The sequence below is a fragment of the Argentina silus genome (assembly GCF_951799395.1).
Source record: "Argentina silus genome assembly, chromosome: X".
NCBI classification, from domain to species: domain Eukaryota; kingdom Metazoa; phylum Chordata; class Actinopteri; order Argentiniformes; family Argentinidae; genus Argentina; species Argentina silus.
In genome coordinates this window covers 8,450,394-8,466,696 of record NC_139653.1, presented here as the reverse complement: position 1 = coordinate 8,466,696, position 16,303 = coordinate 8,450,394, and the positions used below count along the sequence as shown (strand labels likewise).

The 16,303-nt window shown below is 45.9% G+C and overlaps 1 protein-coding gene across 1 annotated transcript in view; it reads left to right on the top strand.

Annotated features, from left to right (window-relative positions):
• Nucleotides 1-16,303, top strand: part of eml4 (EMAP like 4) — a 40,390-nt gene that overhangs the window by 9,755 nt on the left and 14,332 nt on the right. Inside the window, exon 2 of the mRNA XM_083696213.1 lies at nucleotides 14,332-14,517. Within this exon, the coding sequence (XP_083552339.1) occupies nucleotides 14,332-14,517 (186 nt within the window). The remainder of the gene's footprint in view (nucleotides 1-14,331; nucleotides 14,518-16,303) is intronic.

The window sequence follows — 16,303 nt, the reverse complement described above, 5'->3', positions numbered from 1 at the left end:
CTTTTCCAAGGCAACTGGGAATGCGGAAAAGAGGACAATAATGTACTCTCCCAAAACACAGTGGAGAGATTTGACCCTGTCCTGCTGAGGGTGGAGTGTGTCTATCTGGCAGATAGGGGGTGCTGTCTGACTGGCTGGTTGAGGGGTAGGAGCCCACTCTGAAGTACATGGAGACAGTGTAGTCTAGAGGTACAGACATGGGATAAGGTTGAAGTACTAGACTTCCCTGAGTACCCTGGCTATGGCTAAAGGGATGATTTAGAGGGTTGGTTATTAGGGGTCTAAGCAGCAAAGTGTTGCCTACTATTATTATTATTCTAGATCTGCCGTTTTTGCAATGTAATGCAAATAACTTTTACATGGTAAGACAGAGGAGCTTGCAAATTGGCAACACTTATAGGCAAAAATGCTAATTTTGAAAGGCCATAACTCTCACCGCGTATTACTGAGAATTCAGAAAATTCATATGTCTGTCTTTTCACAAAGAACACATTTCCTCACGGACCCGTAACTTCCGCCATGATGGATTTTCCGCCATTTTTCATCTTTTTGAAAAACACTCAAATGACTGCAAGACTGATCTGCATGAACATTTTAGCATGTAGCATCTATGAACCAAGTTCTATCAGTGCAACATCGTCAGGCAGCGCAAAACAACATGGCCGCTCTGAACCAATTAACTTTAATGAAGGCGTATCCTGTTAATTACATGCTTAGAAATCAAACATGCTGGGGTGCATCATTACCAAACATGACAAACATATGTCTAACACTCAGGATCTAACATGTGCAGTCATATTCTGATCTGTCACATGGTGGTGCAATAACAAGAACATATTGCTTGACCACAGGATGGCACTATAAAACATTTATGGCTTATTTTTGGCCATGTTATTTTTAGCTAATCTAATGAAACATTTTACATGTAAAGACCTATGTCCATAGATCATGTAAACCAAATTTCATGCAGATTCGCTAAGCGGTTTTGGAGGAGAAGATGTTTAAAGGCTACAACATTGAAAACACAACAGAATACATTAAGAGCATTTCTCTGACTTTTTCGAATTACAGGAAACGCAAACAAAACTATATTGGCTACTCAAACACATCATGGTAATTTCTGCAAGTGTTCTGCTGTGCCTACCGCTACTGAGGCACAGCTTAGACCCTGGGCATGGCTCCTCACAGTTATATTTAAGGCTGCTTTCTTATTGTTTCAGTCTTTGTCCAAATAAGTGGCCTTACACTAATATAGCTTGTGGTATGAGTTGAAAAAGTGAAAACAAATAGATTGCAGAGTATCAGATATTCAGAAATCAGATATTGTATGAGTTGTTTGTAGTGGTTAAAACGGTATGCCCTTACCCCAATGGCTACATTATGTCCTGTCAGCACCCATACCTTCTAATCAACATTGAGTGCTTTATTTGTGACAAAGGCAAGGTTAAATTGCTATTATTGTTCTGTTTACAATGTAATTACACACTTTTTATCGTTGGATGTGCACATGGGGGAGATTCAGAGTCTCACACACACACACACACACACACACACACACACACATATAGGAGAGAACTTCTCCTTCTCTTTCTCCCTCTCTCTCCGTGGAGTCCTGGTCTTACTTTAGCTGTTTTTCTGATGTTCGGTCGTCCGTGCGACCTCAACCACCCCTCTCCCTCCCCCTTCCCCCTCTCCCTCCCTCCTTCCCTCCCTCCCTCCTTTCCTCCCTCTCCCAGTTCCCAGGTCCAGATGCTTATTTTCCGGGAATGGGAGGCAAGCAGGAACACACAGCTTCCAGACCCCTGCTTCTCTCTTCCGTTTGCTGCCCAGGTTTTTAATTTTCTCCTATTTGCGCGCGGCATAATTGTTGTTATTCCAATTCAGTTTTTACTGTGGGTGGAAAGACACAGAGGCCCGGCTGAAAAAGACGGTGAAGATGGTGTCTGTGGGCAGCCCTCAGTCAGACGAGTGGCAGCTTGTCAGTGACTGTCAGTTAAGATGTTTGAATTCCCCTGCAGCCAGGATCATGCTGCCTTTAAAGGGCTGTAAGTCATTCACCTTTGCAGTACAGAGCCCTCCATATACATATACACACACACACACACACACACACACACACACACACACACACACACTCACACACACGCACACACACTCTCACACACACACACACACACACAGACACACACACACACACACACACACACACACACACACACACACACACACACACACACACACACACAGACCCTGTAACTGCAGGGTGGTACTACTCTTACTCATTTACATTCTAACATGTACTTCTGCTTTTGATTCTGCTTTGATTTCTCTGGTGGACGTTTTTCTGTGCACAAATGTGTGTGTGGTTGTGTGTTGTGTGTGTACGAGTGTTTGAGCTTGTGTGTGTGTGTGTGTGCGTGGGGGGGATGGTTCTATGCTGTAATTTGGTGGCACTGGACTGTGTGGTGATCTGTTGTTCTACAGTGAAACTACCTTATCTCAGAGAGAGATGGTGAAACCCCCTTATCAACGGGCTGGCTGGTAGTTTTACATATGGAGGGTTTTTATAGTCCTTATTTAAAGTGGATGATTAACTTCCTTGTGCAGTGCTAGTAGGAGAGATCATACTACACACACACACACACACACTAAGACATGAAATCAGATCAACCATATCCGCTTCTAAAAGTCCCTCCCGCTTTGTACTGCAAATGTTAGTTCAATGCCCTTTCACACTCATTAAAGTTGACACATTTTGACTTGTGTTTTGTACCAACCCAGTTTAATCATCAAGGGATAGAATCCACACAAGAATGGATTCACTCAATAGTCGTTTTATGAGTTTTGAAAACTTTGGCATGTTGCCAGTTTTGTGTTTCGTTTCCATTGTATTCGGTCAGATTTGCATATAGTGGTGGAGTCATTCAATCAGTTTCCTCCTTATGCGGCTACAAAATGGCTGCTCACCTGTGATGTAGCTCAGCCAGAGCCAGGGGCAGGGGCAAGGGCGTAGCCAGGGCCCATGCCTGTTACTCTACACATACAGCTTTTGTTATCTGGCACCCTGCCACTGACTCTACCTCAGCATGTGCATGCATCCAGGGTATGGCTTTAAAGAAAACAGCGGTTATTCTATGGTGGGCTAACAGATAATAATAGGTAGTATGGTGACGTGTACTCTAGGTAAATTGTGGTAGGAATTGCATGGTTGTGTACTGTAGGTTTGCAGTAGTAATGGTGGTGCATGGTTGCATTGGCTCGCAGGTCGCATGGCTTCGTCAGCCTGTTGGCACTGTGCCAGGCTAATTGGAAACAGGGCCTGCAGGAATGTGGGCGACGCTGCCAAGGGGCAGGAGTGTGGGGGCGTAGCGTAGCGTGGTGAGGCGAGTGCCCCCCTACACACACCCATCTGCTGGGGTACCAGAGGGGGTCAAAGAGTTTGGACTCGACATACAACTGAACAGGGGCTTAGAATAACAGAATAACAGAATGATGTTAGCCATGCCGGCCTCCTGTCCTTCTAGTCTTCCACACACTTACTGTACACAGTGTATACTCTACACTTAAACCTGTATACTATAGACTATATACACTTACCTTCATGGTTGTCTCAAGCCAAGAGGGCCCATCTGAGAACTCTGTTAGCCTACTGCAGGAGAGAGTGAATGAGTGAGTACATGACTGAAGGGAGCACAGAGAAGGCATGCTGATTGGCACTACATTATGTGCTTGACATGGCGTCTGTCATTGCGCTATATGAGCCCAGGGAGACAGACTTGCCTCCTTGCGGGTGGCTGGGCTCTGAAGAACATGTCTCAGTCTGTCCAACTCGTCCCACTGTGGTTAACGGCACACATTCCTGCCCTCCCCCTCTCCTCCCTTCATCCTCCCCTCCAGCGGCCGCCATGCCGGCATTCCCAATGGGGGGGTACGACCCCTGCTCCCTAGCCCTCCCCAGGGAGCCATGCTCCATCCTGGACCCACCATGCTCCCCACGCCTGTCTGGATGTCTTTATCTCTTCATCTGCCACTTCTTCTCACTCACTCCAGGTTTCGCTCCAACTCTTTGATAAACAATTTCCTCTTCTTTGTTTCTATGCTACTCTATCGCTGTCTCATTGTTTTTTGTAACACACACACACACACACACACACACACACACACACACACACACACACACACACACACACACACACTGTACATACACTGTACACACACTGTGCACACACTGTGCACACACTGCATGTCCAAGAGGTACAGACTTTATCCATTAAGCTGTAGATGGACGTTGGTACTGTGACTCTGGGGCTTCCTCCTCCGTGCTCGGGTGTGTCACTTCAGAGGGCACCAGGACACTTCAAAGCACTGAGGCGTTGCCTTCTGGGCTCTTAGCGGGTAGCACAGTGCGGATGGGAGATACCAGTCATGCAGTGCCACTGGCAGTGCTCCCAGTGCCGTAGTGCCAGATTGGAGCCAGCAATGAGAGTTCGGTAACTGACTGGCACTGCTGGCAGCCATTTCCTCTAAAGTTACATGTTACCTTGGAAGATTAGCAGATCGTTTTTCATTCCTCTGATCTGTCTAAACATGCCCAATACAAAAACCATTAGGAAGATTAAGATAGGAAGGAGAGGTGGAGTGATAGGGCAGAAGACAGAAGAGAAAGAGTAGAAGGGGAAAGAGAGAGAGTAAAAGCAAAGGGATTGTATATTCTACAGTGATCTTTCAGACCAAGTTTAGCATTGTTTTTACAGACAACGATCAGTCATTACTACAACAATCCTCCACCAAGAATCAAGTAAGCAATCAAGTTTCTGAAATGGCCCAGTGAAACTATGGCATCAAGGCTGAGTTTATCCTGCAAGATAGCATGTACGTTTATATGGATTATAGCTTCAAATACAAACAGAAGACATTAGTGGGTCCTTCTAGCAGTTAGGGACAGCCACCCCACAGCCTGATATAGTATATCGACAGTGATGAGTATGAAACCTATCACCTGTGATAAAAAAAGTGCTGAATGATAGACTGAATCTAACTGTTTTAATGTCAAAGGGGTCGCATTCATAAAATAATGTTAACATAGTCAAGTACTGATAGGAACGTTGATTGTACAATCTTCTTTCTTTCTACTGTCAAGTGACGAGCATGACCTATCCCTATTGGTTGGAAGGTCCCGGGTTCGAGTCCTGCCAGGGCTGTTGCACTGTCACTGTTTGCTACACTTACAGGGTGAATATTTTTTAACGGGCACAAGCAGATACATAAGCATAATCTGAGGTTTGTGTCTGACTTGTACTTTTGGCCAATTTTCAAAAGTGAAGATATGGTGCACAAACACCTCTGCGCTCCACCTGCGCCTGGCTCACAGAGGAGGGTGTGACGTCTTCACAAAATATGATAATACAATATTTGCACCTCACACCTCAATTTTCAAAAAGACCTATGCACATACAGCACGCTCCTGGAAAAGTTGCACCAGGGTAGGATGTGATGCACCATATTTGGGAATTCAGTTGCTTTATCTCCAGACAAAGAAGCTACCCAGAAAATAGAATATATAGGACTTGTTACAGTTTTGTAGATGCTTTAGATGCTACCGATGATGAAGTAATCAGAAAATATAGATTTGACAGTCACGCCATTCAGGATATAGACTTGGGGATTGGGATCAGAGCTTTTCCTGTGCTTTGCATTCCATTGCTGACTGTGTCAATCAACTGCTTGATTATGATTTTGTCATCTATAGCAGTTTTTGATGCAGTAAAATGAGCTTTTGGTTTTGAGGCAGTCGGCAATGTAGCACAGGAGGAATGATTCATCACTGGTGCGCTCAGTGGATGGTGAAGGTTCATTATATTGGTATTGAATGTCTTCCTTTAGCTCTTTGTTTTAAATAACAACCTTTCTTTTTTATAGAAACATTTATTAAGTTGGTGATTCCTTTTTTGATGATGCACTAATTTTCCCACTTTGAAGTAAATCTTTGTTTTTAGTTGTTAAGTCTAGCAAATGCGTGATTTCATTTGAGGTTACGTTTTCTGATGTGGATTTCCAAGTGACAGTCCATTGTAAAATGATATGAGTGAGGTGAACAACTTATTTAAATAAGGTATGTCTTCCTCTTTTTGTGCTCACCTCCACACACAAGGGCAGCATAGAAAGATTTTTGAAAGTAGCTTCTCAATACATATACACAGCGTGGGCACAGGAAAATGCGCAAGTACGTCAGCTTGGCTGGGATGGATAGATGGATAGAGGTGGTAATGTGGGAAGAAGAGGTTACTGGGGGTTTTATCACCACTGAGACTTCCTCTTTGTAGCCACCCATTTTAAAGACATGCTACATGTCTTTACATCACATTTTGTCTTAGGTGTAGGACTGTGTGGTTCATGATATAATGATTATCGATTTCTTATCTCATTAGACCACACAGTCATCAGTTTAAGGCCAACAAACTTTAGCAAAATAGGCTTTTGTTTCACCTGTACAGTTCACAGTTGATGCACAGCGTGCAGCCATGCCCCGCTTTGCTTTCTCGCCACCTTCGTCTTTCCTGTCAGCTCTATTTTAGTGACTGCAGTACCGCTCAACGGAAGGTGCCAAATCTTGATTTCCTGTCTTCATTTTTGGTGGAGCCATGCCAGGTGGCGAGCTGGTGTGGCAGTGGCACATGGTCCTGGTTTGGAGCAAGGCCTGAGGAGGTGTGCTGACTGTGGTCTGTCTAACTCTCCAACTCCGTGCCCTGGGCTCACTGTCACTCTCCTTCTGTCACTACTGCTCTAGCAGCCCCAGGCGTCTGTGTGTTAAAACCTCATTACACCTCTGGAAGACAATGTCACAGTAGATTACCTGACCTTTCACATCATTGACCCCCTCCCCCTCCTCCTCCTCCTCCTCCTCCTCCCCTTCCCCCTCCTCCTACCCTGATCCATCCATTCATCTTTGTACATAACCCCCTCCCCCTCTTCCTCCTCCTCCTCCTCCTCCTCCTCCTACCCTGATCCATCCATTCATCTTTGTACATAACCCCCTCCCCCTCCTCCTCCCCCTCCCCCTCCTCCTACCCTGATCCATCCATTCATCTTTGTACATAACCCCCTCCCCCTCTTCCTCCTCCTCCTCCTCCTCCTCCTCCTACCCTGATCCATCCATTCATCTTTGTACATAACCCCCTAACCCCTTTAAGTATAGCAGCACGTCTGAGTCATTGTTGAGGCCATTGTAGAGATGGTGGGAATGGCTTTCCAATCCTCTCTCCAGGCTAGTCACCGGTCCATTTTTTGTTTTCATTTTTCCTTCCAACTTGGCTGCGTGCTGTACTAAAAGAATGCACTCTCTCTTTCTTTCTCTCTCTCTCCTTCTCTCTGTCTTTTTGTCATTCTCTCTCTCTCTCCCGCTCTCTTTGTGCCTCTGTCTCTTTTTCTATGCTGTGTTCTGGCTATGCCCAATGACAGGATGGCCCCGTTCACAAACATTGGAGAGTTAAATGCTTCACTCAGTGCTTGAAGCACTGCCATCATCTTCCTCAGATTCATAAAAGCCTGTGTTGTTGAACACTAGCCCACTAAGGCACAGGGCTGAGGTTTGGTTTCAACTCTAGGCTAGCTTTCAGTACTATGCATGCATAAAAGTCTAAGATACACAGAGACTCATTTGTACACACACACACACACACACACACACACACACACACACACACACACACACACACACACACACACACAAAGAGAGAGACAGAACAGCACTCAAACCTAGACAAATTCCAATGAGATGTTAAACAGAGACATTGATAGAATTACTTTTTCAAACGTTTCTGTCCTACATATGTGCACTCTCTCTGTCTCTCACTCTTTTGGCTGAGCTCTCCCGGTCATGGGAGGAACAGTGGGGTTGCAATTGGACTAGACCAGGTGCTTATTATTGAGTTTAGGCCAAGCAGATTAGCAGGGGTAAAAATGTCTTATTTTGCAGAATCTCAATAAGGAACATTCATATCTCTTACAAAGAGACCAAAGATGGCCTGTGCTTTTTTTTCAAAGAGGATCATTGTTGTTTTATAGAAGAACATAGACAGATAAAGATAAAGTCATTCATGCATGGGTAGATGTTTTATGAATATGGCTTTAGGATGGGTTGGTATGATTCTCGTCTGACTGAAAGCAGTTTAGATGTGTACATGATGGTAAAACCCATTGTTAAGGACAGTGTTTCATTCCTTACAATAGCATTGCTAAAAATATGAATTTAGATGGACCGCTTTAAATCAGTTTGCCTGTTGACGAACCCTGGTTCAGGGGATTCCAGCAAAAGCTAGAGCTGTGTGCCTAATTGCTGTCGGCACTTCAGAGGTTAAAGATCTGTGAGCCAGCGACACTGGGCTTTAGCCACTCCCTGGGCCAGCCAAGAGTTTCTTTTTTTACATCTTTATCTCCTCCTCCTCCTGCCCCGTTCTCTGACTCGCTCTGGGCTTTGTGTGGTGAGCGTACAGTGGTGGCTGTGTGTGTGAGTGTGTGTCTGAGAGAGCGGGAGAGAGCAGACGTAGACGGCAGAGCGGAGAGAGAGAAAGAGCATTGGAGAATTCTGTCTGCTTATTACAGACCCAGGAATCCAACTGCAGAAGTTCGAGAGAGAGAGAGAGAGAGAGAGAGAGAGAGAGAGAGAGAGAGAGAGAGAGAGAGAGAGAGAGAGAGAGAGAGAGAGAGAGAGAGAGAGAGAGAGAGAGAGAGAGAGAGAGAGAGAGAGAGAGAGAGAGAGAGAGAGAGAGAGAGAGAGAGAGAGAGAGAGAGAGAGAGAGAGAGAGAGAGAGAGAGAGAGAGAGAGAGAGAGAGGGTTGCCAGAGACAACGAGAGGAACAGTCTTTTGCTCACACCCAGTACGCACTTATCCACAACAGACGTGTAGCAGCAAGGGTAGCACACACGCACTCACACACTCCCAGACAGTAGAAGAAGGAAGCTGCCTGGATCTTGTCAGAGTCGTGGTGTGTGTGTCTGTCTTGCCGTGAGTGTGTGTGTGTGTGTGTCTGCAGCGAGAGGAGGATGGAGGAGGGCTCGCCGTCTGTGGCCCCAGCATGCAAATCTACCACCAGTCCGCTGCTAAACAACCACTGCACCGGTAACGTAATGTGTTTTACCCTGCTTGACCATAGTACTCTATCTGCGTTAGGCAGAGCTGGGGAATCAGAGGATATGGGTGGGTGGGGGTCAGGGGTGAGTATGTGCTCAATATGGCGGTTCTTTGACATGCGTGTGTGTGTGCGCTCTCGAGGGTTGCCCTTTGACACACTGCAGAGATTGTGAGCCTCAGAATCTACCGCCAGATTGTCCTCCAGATTCATGCACTACCCATAGAGAGTGTGGTTTACTAGAAATAGCACATTGTGTCGTTGTTACAGAGCATTAAGTTATGACTGTGTGTGTGCATGCATGCATGCATGCATGCATGCATGTGCATGTGCATGAGTGTCTTTCAGTGTGGCTTATTCTGTTCATCATAAGAATAACTCTTGCACAAAGTATTACCTCTGCAGCTTTTATTGTGGATGTTTCAGTTGAGATGTCCTCTTGCAAAATGTCCCGTTCTCATTCAGTGTGCACATCCCAAAAAGACTGCATATGATGGTTCATCAGAGGAGGAAGTGGAGCTGTCTGGATGGCTGTATATATCAGTGAGGATATCAGGGTGAGTGGGAGAGGTGAGATAGGAGTAAAAGAGTTAGAGGTGGAGAGGAGTAGAGTGAGTATAGAGAGGTAGGAGGGAGAGAGAGGGGTGAGGGAGGTGGAAAGAGTTTGATTGGTTTAGGCCCTGAGGAGAGTTCATGGCCTCAGTAGTCCGGTTGTTGTGTGAACAGTTAGGGTGTTACTTCCTGTCTTTGTACAGACTGCCCGCTCCAGGTACTGCTGGTCGATGACTAAGTACAACGTGTGTGTGTGTGTGTGTGTGTGTGTGTGTGTGTGTGTGTGTGTGTGTGTGTGTGTGTGTGTGTGTGTGTGTGTGTGTGTGTGTGTGTGTGTGTGTGTGTGTGTGTGTGTGTGTGTGTGTGTGTGTGTGTGTGTGTGTGTGTGTGTGTGTGTGGTTATATGACTTTGAAAGTGTGCTGCAGTGAGTGAATGTATTGGTTTCTGGGTGTGTGGAACCATTTAATAGCCATGCTATGCCCATTCCTGATTTATCTCTTCTCCATGTTATTATAGTGTAATAAAGTTCCCATGAGCTAGTTCTGCATACAGTAAGTGTGCTTTGTGAGGAGGTGGCATTGTGGATTCTTCTTACACCCCCCCACACACACACACACCCTCTCTCTCTCTCTCTCTCTCTCTCTCTCTCTCTCTCTCTCTCTCGCTCCTCCTCTTCTCCTTGGTCCTCATACTCCCCCTCCCCCATACTGGCTTCAAAGTACACTTCTCAAATTAAAGACAAACAAAAACAAATGAATGGAAAATAGAGGAGTATGCACACAGGGAGAGAGAGAGAGAGAGAGAGAGAGAGATAGAGATAGATGGGAAAAGAAAGAGTGAACCACAAAGGCAGTCAACAACAAATTACACACAAACACTCGCTTACATGCAAATACAGACACACACTCACTCACTCACTCACTCACTCACTCACTCACTCACACACAATAGGTCTCTGTGTGTAACAGTAAGGGTTTAATAGAGCAGGAGGTGCAGTGTGTTGGCTATCTGCCAACTGGGAGAATCCCCTCCGAGAGCATACACAGGTGGACTGCTCCTCGCGTTGAGTGTGTGTATAGCTTGTGTTAATTGTGTGGCGATAGAACTGTAAAGTAAGTGTGCACTGAATGTGAATTGTGCTGAACCATTTAGTGAGTGCACTATACAGCGAGTGTGTATTGCACTCTGATCAACTTGTAGACTGTGTATTAACTAACGATAGAGTTGTGAAGTGTGTCTGTGTGTGCGTGTACACTAGCAAGTGTGTATAACCCTGTGTGTGTGTGTGTGTGTGTGTGTGTGTGTGTGTGTGTGTGTGTGTGAACACGTGTATACCCAATGATATAGTTGTAAAGTGCGGTGGTGCAGCCTCTCTGCTAATCCCTGCTCATCCATCATCAGATCCTATGCTCTGTCTCTTTCTCAGCATGCTCTCTCCCTCTCTGACACACACACACACACACACACATACTTGGCCCGGCCCCACAGCCTAATGTCTTACAACAAGCATGTCGGTGCACGCAGACAAACAATTTAAAGCCCCTACAAGCATTGCACAGGAATCTGAGCAGTGTGTCATGCTGATGACACACACACACACACACACACACACACACACACACACACACACACACACACACACACACACACACAAAAGCACAAGAATACACTCAAACTTATAGACACTTTTTTGCTCAGACACACATGGAGTGAATATATGAGAGAGGAAGAGAAGGAGAGAGAGAGAGCAGAAGTGGTGACAGGCCTTGTCAAAGCATGGCTATGCTCCACTTTTCATTATAGAGGCTGAAACCTCAGACTGAAGGCTGTGTAATGAAAGTCAAGGAGTGTGTGTGTGTGTGTGTGTGTGTGTTTGTCTGTGTGTTAGGGTTCGGGTTAGGGTTCTCCTACCTTCTCTCTCTCTCTCTCTCTCTCTGTCTGGTCATAAACTTGATTAGATTTACAGAGAGCATCAGTAATGGTGATTAAGTATTGATGGAGGGAGTGTCTGTAATACATCTTATTAGCCAGGTCTCCAGAGTGTTAGAGGAGGAAATAAGACTTCCAATGCCCCCTTTGCCTGTGTTTCCCTGTGTTTGCCTGTGTTTCCCTGTGTTTGCCTGTGTTTCCCTGTGTTTGCCTGTGTTTGCCTGTGTTTGCCTGTGTTTGTGCATGCAGACATACTGTGTCTCTGGGTACAAAAGTGCATATAATTACATTAGAAAAAGTAAATCCAGTATGGCTGTCCTTCCCTCGTTAAAAACCCTCTTTTTCACATGAGACGAGAAGGAGTGAGAGATGGAGGGAGGGAAGACCACCTTGTAAAAGAGATGCATATCTCACTGGGACTCACGTGGACAAATAAAGACCTAATAAATGAAGGGATATTAAAATGAATAGATACCAGATCAATGAGCCCCCTGTCATGGCCCATTGCACTGACAGCTGGGCTGAGAGTACACAGGTCCTGACCCTTCATCCTCTAGGGAATGTATACAGTTGGAGAGACCTGTTAGGTCTGTTAGGTTATTGAGGTTGATCTGGTGATCTGTGTTAAAGGGACAATCTGTAATTGTGAATTGGCGGTCAAGATATTGCACTTTAAGCAGCCCGAATCTCTTTCTCTGATTGCTACTGATATGTCAGGGACATGTAGAACTTTTAAAGTTAAACTTGTACATTCTGCACCTTAACGTACATTAGAGAGAGGGAGTGTGAGCAGATGAAAATAAATTGCCTGTGGCTGAGGAGGTGAAGCAAGCATGATAAAGAGCCTTGCTGTAAATGACAAGTATAACAGTACATATGACAATTTAGATTGTATTCTAAATCCATTTCAAGAGATTCTGAGAAGTTCTGATATTTACATGTTTCCTGTTTGACAGGATGTACTTGTAAGTTCACTCTCTTGTACAGAGTTATTGAGCAGGCTGTTGATTGGTTCACTCCTTTTCCCCCCATATATTTCACTTACATATTATAGTGTTTCTATACATCATTGTTCTTCCCTGCTCTATGCAGATAGCTCAAGCCAGCGTGACCTTACTTCCTGTGTGATCCCACCTCCATGAGTGACACAGGCAGGTCTCAGCAGTATTGTTGTTCTTGTGAAGGAATCAACGACGAGAGACAGAACACAAAGCACAGGGCCTCAGAACTAGAAAAATGTGAGTGTGAGTGAGTGAGTGAGTGTGAGTGAGTGAGTGAGTGAGTGAGTGAGTGAGTGAGTGAGTGAGTGAGTGAGTGAGTGAGTTGAAAAGGGGCGGAGAAGAGTTAAGGAATGTGACAGGCCATTGTGAAATATGACAAGTGCAGAAGCCTTCCTTTCTCTCAGAGAGAGAGAGAGAAGCCTTAGGGGTGGGTCCTCCCCCTATCCTGTGACCCACACCCCTCTCTAACCTGCCAGTGGTACACACACACACACACACACACACACACACACACACACACACACACACACACACACACACACACACACACACACACTCCAGGGTAACTTTACAAGACAAACAAGCAAATACAATGAAGGACATCTCGTGGTAGACATAGTAACATTTGTACGTAAAAACACTTGTGTATATCTCATGACACACACACACACACAAACAGTCCAGCTACAGTGTACTTTCTTTTCAGAGGAGCATTTGTTGGAGCGGTGTGAAGATAAGATTACATTATTGAAACTAGGCTTCACTGAGGGGAAATTGAGGAAAAATAAACAAAAGAGAGTCGGGGGACGAGAAATGGCCTCATTGGTTTCATCACCGTGAACTCTGTGACTTCTCAGAACTGTATCCTGTAGTTAGCTACCCACCAAAACACTTCCTTACCATTTGTCTGTGCGTAGACTATAACTGCTGTTCTGTAGAGCTCAGTGGTTGAAGTCTTTATTTTATTATATACATGTATATTGTATAGAACTGTGGAGATTCATTATGAATATAATGCCCATTAATTGGAAGGATTTTTGTTCATGCATTCTTTTAATGTGCGTTTGTGTGTGTGTGTGTGCAATATCCCTAGCAGTGGTTGCACATTCTTAAACCCATCTTTCATTAACTTTGTGACCATAAATCAGCTCTTGAGGTTTACAGTACAACTTAGGTAGAGCTTTGGACAGGCTTTTGAATGGGCTTTGATTTGTTTACCATGATAATCTGGATATACTGTGTAGAAGGAGGCAGCTAACCTCAACTATGAGAAGGGCCCCCTCCCTGCGTTCACTGCCAAATCCCCCCATCCCATCCAGCAATCAGGACCTAAACACAGCAACACTTGACAGCCCTGAACCCAGAAACAAGAGTTGTACATGTGCCCTGCACTCATACTGTAGAGGCAGAGGCATACTGGACTGCAAACTCGAGCTTGAGTAAACACACACACACACACACACACACACACACACACACACACACACACACACACACACACACACACACACACACACACATACACACACTGAAGGGGAGGAAGTCAGAACCCAGTTGGTCCGTTTCTTGCCGTATCATGAATGGGTTCTCCACTTTTTCCTCACTTCCCATATTGTTTCACAATGGGCCACAGGGAAGTCACCAGTGTAGACAAGCACCCTGTTGTTTGCTGTGTGTGTGTTGTCTCTGATAGTGTATCACCTTCTCTGTCTCTCTGCAGAGGACAGTATCTCGGCGGCGAGTGCGTCGGAGGTGCAGGACCGCCTGTCGTCGTTGGAGCTGCGCGTTCAGCAGCAAGAGGATGAGATCACGGTGATGAAGGCGGCGCTGGCCGACGTGCTGCGACGCCTGGCGCTCTCCGAGGACACGGTCGCCACCTCCGCCAAGAAACAGCAGAGCAGTAAAGGTAACCTGACCCCTGACCCCAGACCTCTGAACAGTGGCCCCTCCCTCTCTTCTACTCCAGCCATTACAGTGTACTCTGCTGCATCTCATCACACTGGTATCAACCTGCTTCTTACCCCCTCCATCCACCCATTCCATCATTACACAGCAAGGAAAGCAGATGATTTTGGAATCACGATCTGTGATGAGGGTAGCCCTGCCTGAGATTTCTCAGCCCCAAACATGGCCCTCTGACCTTTGGGATATATATACTGGGAGTAGGGGAAAGGCGAGGGTGAGGGAGAGAGGGAGAGGGAGGTAGAGAGGGAGGGAGAGGGAGAAAGAGAGAGATATCATGTATTTCTCCACTGGTGTTTACACTAGGGGGAGGGGGGTGTTTACACCAGGGGGGTGAGGGGGGCAGGAAAGGGGCCAATGGATGGAGTTTCTCTATGACATGGTTCATGCTACCTAACACACGGTCACACCAAGGACCATGGTTGTCACTATCAGGCCATGCTGCTAAACAGGAAGTACAACTCTTTCTCTGTTCAAATCTGCTTTTAAACACTCTAACTAGATTCAATAAATTGCAGATACCAGCTTACCACTCTTGACTCTCTGAAAGACGTTTGTTTTGTACAGCAGCTTGAAGTCCGGGATGGGTGTAGACGCTTGATTGAGAAGCCGCTGTATCTGCATTTGATTGAATCCCGGCCACAGTGTTGTACTATGTACACGTACCAGGCATTCACACCTTTCACTGGGTAACACAGGATCTTTATATCGGAGTCCTTACAAAAATGAAAAGCACATTAATGACCAGGGCACAAAACGCCTCAAATGGGAATAAAATGAATGGTCTCACTGAGGTCCTCTCCCTGTAGCTAAAATCTGTGATCAAGCAGAGTGTGACAATGGCCAGCCAAGAGACAGAAAGCCAGAGCAGAGGAGGAACAGGCATTCCTGTGGCTTCTGCCTGTCGGCACTGCAGAACCATTCCCTGCCTTTGTCAGACACTGCACACCCCGAGAGGGAGAGAGAAACAAAGGGAGGGAAGGATTGTGAGAAGGGGGTGATATAGAGTGTCTCTCCTGGCCACAGCCACTGGCAGGCATCTGTGTTGTGTAATCACGCTTCAGTTATAACCACCACCCACTCACTCACCCTCTCACCCATAGCCTGGTTAACTGACTCCAGACCCGCTGGTCTACAGACAATAAGACCCTCTGTCTCCTGGGCCGTGTGTGTGTGTGTGTGTGTGTGTGTGTGTGTGTGTGTGTGTGTGTGTGTGTGTGTGTGTGTGTGTGTGTGTGTGTGTGTGTGTGTGTGTGTGTGTGTGTGTGTGTGTGTGTGTGTGTGTGTGTGTGTGTGTGTGTGTGTGTGTGTGTGTGTGTGTGTGTGTGTGTTTGTGTGTGTCGAACCTTTATGGCCTGAGGCAGTGGGGGCCTAATTGCGCGCACTGGGGACATGATCTGTCTGTGTGGCGACTGTGCAGCCTTGTCCTGGCATTTCACTTGCTCTAATGGAAGCACTTACTGAAATATCGTTGTGTGAAAGGCTCTGGAAAATGCCTTGGCTGAGAATCTACCCATAAAGTCCTTGATAAAGGGAGTTCCTGGTCCTGTGGGAATAGTTTGAAAGTGCATCAACGTAACCACCACTGATTTAGCCTGCTTAGAGTAGAGAGGGAAGACACTTTGGATAAAGGCGTCTACTAAATGCCATAAATGTAAATGTAAATGTGGAAGGATACATCCGTGGATGAATGGTAGAGAACATTGATGATGGAAGCTGTGTTGATGGTG